Below are 8,797 nucleotides of genomic sequence, written 5' to 3'. Positions count from 1 at the left end.
CTGCTATCATGTAAACATCACTAAGAGAGCTTCCTGCCAGCGATACTCCGGTACTTGGCTGGCTCCTAAGAGACACACAATACCACAACAAGCAAACGAAATACCCAGGAACAATAAAAACCCCATTTCTTATCATCGCTTTATTTCTCTTCTACTGTTCCAGGCTCTGAGTACATCGGGCACAGCGCTGCATTGGGACAGCACACAAAAGCATCGGTTTCACTTTCCAACACTGTTAATTCTTCCAAGGAAGACACACAAGGATAATGGTCTTTTAACATATCTGGCAGTTTACAAGTGTTCTCTTGAATGCGTCGAGAACGTCTGACTGGTGTTAGAAACTTCAGCTCTTTAAATGCAGACTCTGTCTTGTTGAACTGCATCTTCTTTTTTACACTTTGTAGGTGCGGGGTAGTAGACACATATTTAATTAGGCAACTCCCCCTGGTTTCTGTACTAGGGGTTTTAACATCATTGGTTGAATCTTTTGGTTCGTCATCTTGCTCTTTTTCATCATCTTGAAATACCACATTTCTAGTTTTCTTTTCCATTTCTGGTTTTCCTGACTCCAGATTGACCGGTCTATCTCCAGTGCTGACTTCGTGGGTATATTCCTTGGCTGCACAAGCCTCCTCAGTATTTTCTCCATGTTTAACTTTTTCTTGACTCTTCATTGTCAGAATATCCGCAATGGCATGTCTCATCTCTTCAATAGGCTGAGCACCTGCCAGAATGGCTTTCTCATAGAGTGTGATAATATTTTCAATAGGACTTGTGAGAAGTTCATTACGTGCAAGGCATATCCAATATTTAACAAGTTTTTTGGCATCTGGAATTTTGTTAATCAGGTCATTCACTATGACCAATATTTCTTCTTTTGGACATCCCTCATTAATCAGGTTTAGGCATTCAGAAAATGTCTTGTTTACTTTTTCAGTAAACAATCTCTGTTCATCTTCTTCTACCAGGGCAGTCCAAAAGGACCCAACTGGGTTTTCCTGTGGCCCTTCAGGCTCAGGCTGGGTCGCTACTGAGCTAGGCGGCCTTTTCAGCACTTTGCTTTTGCCAGCCTTCCACTCACTCAGACGAGCTTTTCTTTCTTCTGCTGTTTCTTTGGGCTGAGCTGATCTATCAGTAGTTGCTTTTGCTATTGATTGCCTGCCAGAGTCCACATTTTTCAACTTTTCTATCAGTTTGCTGTTAGAAGATGAAACAGGCCTGGCTATGATTTCAGACTTCACATTTCTTGTTAGTGTCTTCTTTCTTTCTCCATCCTGAGCACTGGTTTTGGCACTAGACGAAACCGCGTTAAATTGTACTAATTCTTTCTCACGAGGCCCTTTCCGAATGGTAACATTGGCAGAGCTTCTAGCGATGCCTTGTCTCACGGCGTCCTGAGCACTGTCATGGTGACTTCTAATAGGAGGTCGCAGAAGCTGTCTGTTCTGAGATGTAGTGCTCACAAGTTTTGTGGTAGTCATCATGCCAGAGGCTCTATCGCTTTTGACTGTCATAGTGCTGCTGTTGGTGCGCGGAGGCTCTGTGGCTTTAGGGACTGTAGCCAGCGGAAGTTTCTTTGTTGCTGCAGAACTCTCCTCTCCGACTTGTGGAGGCTTTCTAAATGAGTTAATCTTAGACTGAACAATTTGGCCACGGTAAGATCCAAGCACAAGCTTCTTGGACATGTTAGCATCTTGCTTTGGTTTTTCTATTGTTATGTGTTTCTTTTTATTATTGTTGTTTTTAAGATGAAACACTTGGCTTAATGTCATATATTGGCTTGGTGGGCCATCTTTAATTGGTACCAATTGCCCAGTTTGATTACTATCCTCAAAATTAGGTGTATCAATTACTATAGTTGAGTTGGTTAATTCATTAGAAGGCCTTAAAGGAATACAATTTTTTCCCATTGTTATATTATTCTTATTATTGTTATTATTGTTCTTAGGAGGTCTACGGACATTTTCTTTACCAGCAATTTTTGTCTTAAATTTCGGAACTTTTGTCTCTTCATGAACCTGGCCCTTAGAGGTTATCACTTTCTGGTCTCTACTGGATATGTGATTTTCCTTTTTGCATGCAAAAAATGTTTTTCTTTTTAACATATGTTCCTTGAGTTTCTGTCTTCTTTGTTCTGCGGGGTGCGCCGCTCCCGCCACCGCGGCTCCTCACCTCTGGCCCTCTGGCTCGGGGGCAGCTGCAGCTCCCGGGGCACTGCTGGGGTGCTCATGGCCGCTAAGGGCGGAGGACGCGTCTCGGCCCTGACAGTCCCGGACAGAAAGATGCTCAATCTTACCAGTCATCAGGGAAATGGGAAATAAAATTATTATGAGAAACCACAGTAGACACACCAGAATGGCCAATATTTAAAACACTGACAGGGGCACCTGACTGGCTCAATCAGAAGAGCAACTCTTGATTTTTGGGTTGTGGTTCGAGTCCCACCTTGGATGTAGAGATTACGTAAATAAATAAATAAATAAACTTTAAAAATGTTTTTAAAAAACCACTGGCAACATCAAGTGTTGGGGAAAACGTGGAGTAATTGGAACTCCTATCCATTGTGAGTGGGCATGCAAACTGCTACTGCCACTTAGTAAAGTGCATTTGACAGTATCCACCAAAAGCAGAAGCACAGTCAGCATCTCTGATGTACACAGCCAACAGAAATATGTGCACCAAGGAGACATGTATAACAATGAGAGAACACTTTCCATCATAGACCCCTAAGTAGAAGTAACTCCAATGTCCATAGAAAATGGATAAATCAAAGTCACAATGAGATATTACTTCACACCTGTTGGAATGGCTAAAATAAAGAAGACAAGATACAAGTGTGGGTGAGGATGTGGAGAAAAAGAAACACTTGTGCACTGTTGGTGGGAATGCAAACTGGTGTGGCCACTGTGGGAAATGGTGTGAGGCTCCTCAAAAAGTTAAAAAATAGAACTCCCCAATGATCCAGCGATCACTTGACTGGATATTTACCCAAAGACTACAAAAATCCTAAGCCAAAAGGATACATGCACCCCTATGTTTATAGAAGTATTATTTACAATAGTCAAATTATGGAAGCAGCCCAAGTGTCCATCGATAGATGAGTGGATAAAGAAGATGTGGTATACATACAATGGAATATTAGCCATAAAGAAGAAATGAAATCTTGCTATTTGCAACAATCTGGATGGAGCTAGAGAGCATAATGCTAAGTGAAATAAGTTAATCAGAGAAAGACAAATTCTGTATGATTTTACTTATATGTGGAGTTTAAGAAACAAAACAAACAAGTAAAGGGAGAGAGAGAGAGAGAGGGAGGGAGGCTCTTAACTATAGATAACTGGTGGTTCTGAGGGGAGGTGGAGAGGAGCACTGGCAAAATAGGTGGTGGGGACTAAGGAGTGCACCCGCCATGATGCGCTGCGCATGGGTGTTGTGTGGAGGCACCGAATCACTATATTGTACACCTGAAACTAATGAAAACTGTGTGTTAGCTACACTGGAATTAAAAACAAATTAAAATTTAAAAAATAAAAATGCAAAATTAAGTCAAAAGGATACAGAAAATGATGAAAAGGGGAACAGAAAATAGATGGGAAAATAGAAAAAATAGCAATAAAAAACCATAAGAATAATCACATTAGAATCATCTAGAAAGTGGTGAAGGATACAGGGAATTCTTCTATACTTCTCTGCATTTCCTTTGCAACTTTTTAATGAATCTCTAAGCGTTTAAAAATAAAAAGTGTTAAAGAGTTTTAAAAGGTTAATTTAAGCATTTCAATTAAAAGGCAAAGGTTGTCAGATTTGATTTAAAAACAACAGAACGAAAATTAAAATACAGCATACCCATTGTCTTGTTGCTCCGAACATTGCTCCAGAGAAATCAGAAGCCAAAATGACCATTCACATAGACAACTGGATTTTTCTGCTCTGATTGTTAAGGACTTTTTCAATCTGAGGATTTATTTTAGGAAAAATTTCCTATATTATATCTTAGAACATTTTTTACTGTTCCATTTATTGATTTATCTACTCTACATTGATTCTTAGTGGATTCTTGTACTCTAGATGGATCTTCTTTATAACTACCATAATATCTCTCTAATTTTTCTCCATTTGCAGATTTCCTCAAGAATTCCTCTATGTCAAGAACTGGGTTTCCAATTTCTTGTTGCTTCTAATTTATTTTTTGTTCTGTATTGTTTCACAATCTGTTTCCTTAGCACGATCCCTCTTCATCTCTTTTGGCTGCTTTCTCACTTTGTCTTTCAAGGCTTGTTTTATTGAATTTGTGGATTTCCCAAACTCTTCCACAGCAATAGCCTTTAAGAAACAAGCTGAAATCCTGAAGAGTCTGCAAAATAAAGATATTGTATATTTACTTTATCATTTCATTGGCTATTGGATTAAATGAAAAGCAAAGCAAAATGTAACTTTTAAGACCTGTACATTCATCTTCTTAGGGGTCCTTTCATTTTAAAATTAAGAAATAAAATACAACATGTCTCCCTGGGGAATTGTGGGAATCGTACCTTCATGCAGTAACCTCAGATTCTCCATGGGAATGTTAAAGCAGAGCTAAGGAGCTGAGATTCCAAATAACCAAACGGCACATAAAATGTTTTCAAAGATAGTGATTAGACTTACTAACACCACTCACAGAATGAAATGGAAAAGAATAGGAATGTCTGGTTGGCTCAGCCAGTTAAGTGGCGGAGTTCAGCCCAGGTCATGATCTCACAGTTGATGAATTCAAGCTCCCCATCGGGCTCTGTGCTGACAGTTCAGAGCCTGGAGCCTGATAAAGATTCTGTGTCTCCCTCTCTCTCTGCCCCTTTCCTGCTCTCTCTCTCTCTCTCTCTCCCTCTCTCTCTCTCTCTCTCAAAAATAAACATTAAAAAATTTTAATGGAAAAGAGTCATGTAATGTGGTTTGTAAAAAATTACAATTTGTACTTTCTGACCTTATATTTTGAAATATTCCACAACCATCCCTGGCCCATAAAAGGCCAGACATATGAGCCCTCTCCATCCTTCATATTCTCTTGGTACATGATACTCAAACATTTCTGCACCATTGCTGTATTAAAACTAATAAAAATATTAAAAAATAGTCAAAGTATCTGAGTCTGCCTGGCACACATGGCTCAAAAATCCTATTGTGACTTCTTCCCTCACTGAGGGCTTCCCCAACCACCATGAATAAGCAGCTCCTCCTTCTATTGCCTATGTGTAAACACACACACACACACACACACACACACACACACACACACGCAATCTCTGCATCTCAGTGCCCTCTTATTACTGTTCTGATGTCCTTTATTACTACCTGAAATTTCTTTCACTATGTTGATTTATTTTGAGAGAGAGAGAGAGAACAAGAGAGAGAAAGCGTGCATAGGGGAGGGGCAGAGAGCTAAAAGGAGAGAGAGAATCCCAAGCAGGCTCTGTGCTGTCATTGTGGAGTCTCACAGGGAGGGGGGACTCCATCTCACAAACCATGAGATCATGACCTGAGCAGAAATCAAGAGTTGGAGGCTTAACTGACTGAGTCAAGCAGGTGTTCCTATCTGAAATTTCTTGTACTTGTATTTGTTTACTTGTCTGTGAGTTAGCTCTGCCCCAAAGAAGACATCTTGTCTGCCTTGTTTGCTACCCTCCCCTTGATCCCCAGCACCAAGGAGAATACATGGCCAGAGTGAGTGCTCATTAAATACTCTGTAATTAGATGTTTTGATCAAATAGTTTCTTAGTTAAGCAGAGATGAGAGCTACCTAATTGTTTCTTAGCCTGGGATCTTCCTGTCAAACAGGAACCTTCAGAATATAGAGATGTTTCTTTGCCCTGGAAGCCAGACAGAGCAGAAGATTGTGGAAAATAGCTGGCTCAGCCATTAGGTTGAACCCAAAGACGATGTTTCTTTCCAGGCCTGAAAATCGACGGACACTGTCCAACACGATGTGATTGGCCATGATATCCGACGCATCTTTGATCTGTACTAACAGGTCGGATTCCTCATCGAGCTCAGATATTTTTCTTTTCCTCATTGCTCTTAGAAGCTTATCTTTATATATTTCCACTTCACTTGCTTTGCTGCAAAGCACAGCAATGTCCTTGGGAGAATAACCATTCTTCAAGAAAAAGAGGCATTTCTTAGCTACTTGGACCACCATATCTTCCAAGCCCAAGTACTCCGTAATCTCCATGTTGCCCGGAATACACTGGGCCCATTCACCTTTATGAACCATCTCCAGGGACCCAGAGGGGATGTTACATGGAGGATTTTCTCTGATCTCCTGCATTACTTCTTGTAGGTAGTTGGCTATTGGATCTGCATTACGGGTCACTCTGGTGAGTTCTTCTCTTAGATACTGGGCTGTGAGAGCAGGGAGTGGGTAGCTCAAGTGGGTAGTCTGAAAGTAGTCTAGAAAGATCCAGAGAGGGGTGCCTGGGTGGTTCAGTTGGTTAAGTGTCCGACTTTGGCTCAGGTCATGATCTCACAGTGCGTGGGTTCAAGCCCCGCGTGGGGCTCTGTGCTGACAGCTCAGAGCCTGGAGCCTGCTTCGGATTCTGTGTCTCCCTCTCTCTCTGCCCCTCCCCCACTCATGCTCTGTTTCTGTCTCAAAAATAAATGAAAACATAAAAAAAAAAAGAAAGAAAGTTCCAGAAAATTCCTGGGCAATCCTTTTCTCTCTGAGTGATTGTTTTTGCCTTCTCATACCAGTCTCCACCTTCAGTGAGAAAATTCTGAGCTTCATCAATGAGGATGTGCTGAATCTTTTGGAAATCATTTTTCATGGAGGTTTTCCAAGTCACTGCCTGGCAAACGTGTCTCGGGCTGAAAATGTAGAGAAACACAATCAAGTTATCCCACTCAAACAAAGGAAGCCAATGCTACCCTTAAACTCTTCTGGACCCAGTCAATACAATATGACTTTTCCCATGTGAACTTACAGCCAAACCAGTCAGAGTTATTCAAAACAAGAAAATGAATATAGTTAGGCTGTTTACCTCACAAAATTCTTCAGAGGCTGATTCTCACAGATGTAAAGAATATCATCTGGTTGACAGTGAAACACATCCCTGATCTTCTCCATTATCTTAAGGGCCAGGATGGTCTTCCCTGTTCCAGGTAAGCCATGAACAAACAGCTCTCTGGTCTTGCGAATATTCTTTGAAAGCAACTCATACTGTTTATCTGTGAATAGGCTCAGAACCTCAGAGCTCAGCTCTTTGCTTAAGAAAGAGCAGAATCCAAGCAAGACTATCACAAGGGACTGTAACAGAGCTTCTATGTGCTGGGTGGTCATAAGATTATAGGACTCGGGGTAAATTTGCAAATCTGAATCATGAAGAGTCATTGCTGTATTATCAGGATTCAGCAAGAAGATCAAGGGAGTGACGCACAATTTCCCAGTGTAGCCCCCTGTGTTCACCAGCTTCTGCTTTAAGGTACGGGCGACTATCCTAGAATAGCCCTTCCAGCTCGCGTCCCACTCACTGAGGATGGTGTAGAGGAGTGGGCTGTTGTTCTGGGAAAGGAGAAGAGCATCGCAGATGACTCCCTGCTTCTCTTGCAGCCCCAAGTCCACAGCCCAGCTTCGAGAGAATATCAATATTCCTTGAGAGAAAGAGCGCATTTCCTTATTGATTAAGCTTCTGAGTCCTTTGTGTGTTGAGAACAGCTCCTTGTAAAGGCTTTCTGGTCTATACACCACTCTGTCTGGTAATACTAAACAGGGAAAGAATTGGAATAGATTCAAGAATGCCCAGACAAGTTAGCATCATCATTACATGTAATAGATTCATCCACATTTGGGCCCACCCGCATGTCAGCATGAGGATGCATTAGCAATAAAAGAGATAAAACAATTCCCAGTCCAATGGAGACGATAAGAGACTGGCGTAACAGAGACAAACAATAATTATACCAAGTGGTAAATGCAATGGGCAAGAAGTGCATAGAGCATGATACAATCACCAGGGAGAGATAAACTTCAGGAGAAAAGAAAATGTGAAAGTCTTTCTGAGGAAGGAGATATCAGAGCTGCTTCTTAAAAGATGGCTGTGAGTTAGCCCTCCAAAGGATGCAAGAAACTAGAGACAGGCAGAAGGAGACTCATGAGTAAAGCATGAGACAAGAAACAGCAAGGTCCATGCAAGCACCTCCAAGAAGTCGTGTTGTGATGTCTAAAGTGAAAGGCACAATGAAGGAAATTGAGGAAGGAGAAGAAGGCATTATGGTGCCATCCTAGCACCTGGCAAGCTGACCAGGGTAAACAATACTGTGTAATATCCCTGAAAGTTACTAAGAGAGAATGTAAATGTTCTCAACACACACACACACACACACACACACACACACACACACACCACTAATTATGTGAAATGATGGATATGTTAGCTAACTTTATTTTGTTCATCATTTTATAATTATATACTGGTATGAAAAAAATCATGCTGGGAACTCCCAGCTGGCTCAGGTGCTGGAGCATGCAACTCTTGATCTTGAAGGTGTGAGTTTGAGCCCCATGTGGGATGTAGAGATTACTTTACAAAATAAAAGTTTTTTTCTAAAAAATAAAGAGAAAAACATGCTAAACACCTTATATACATGTCATATTCCAATTATGTCTCCATAAATCTGGAAAAAGACACCTACGAAAGGTTATAAACTATATGAGGTGTCCTTCGTGACATTCTGTGAAAGGCAGTCCAATGTAATGTGACTCTGCCCTGTCCGCTCTTTCTGCCTCCACCTCCCCACTTGAAATCCGGCTCCAGGTGGCAGAAAC

The 8,797-nt window shown here is 41.2% G+C and overlaps 1 protein-coding gene and 1 pseudogene across 1 annotated transcript; both read right to left on the bottom strand.

Annotated features, from left to right (window-relative positions):
• Positions 1–16: 16 nt before the first annotated feature.
• On the bottom strand, positions 17–2,302 carry LOC115282399 (cytoskeleton-associated protein 2-like). The gene is made up of 2 exons (XM_029928413.1): positions 2,173–2,302; positions 17–2,134 (listed from the first exon to the last, which is right to left on the bottom strand). The coding sequence occupies exons 1-2, from the start codon at positions 2,228–2,230 to the stop codon at positions 141–143; spliced, it is 2,052 nt and encodes a 683-aa protein (XP_029784273.1). The 5' UTR covers positions 2,231–2,302; the 3' UTR covers positions 17–140.
• A 3,484-nt stretch (positions 2,303–5,786) lies between these two features.
• Positions 5,787–7,759, bottom strand: LOC115281576 (annotated as a pseudogene).
• Positions 7,760–8,797: the final 1,038 nt, after the last annotated feature.

The sequence above is a fragment of the Suricata suricatta genome, chromosome 17 (assembly GCF_006229205.1).
Source record: "Suricata suricatta isolate VVHF042 chromosome 17, meerkat_22Aug2017_6uvM2_HiC, whole genome shotgun sequence".
Lineage (NCBI taxonomy): Eukaryota > Metazoa > Chordata > Mammalia > Carnivora > Herpestidae > Suricata > Suricata suricatta.
This window is presented reverse-complemented; position numbering and strand designations above follow the sequence as displayed.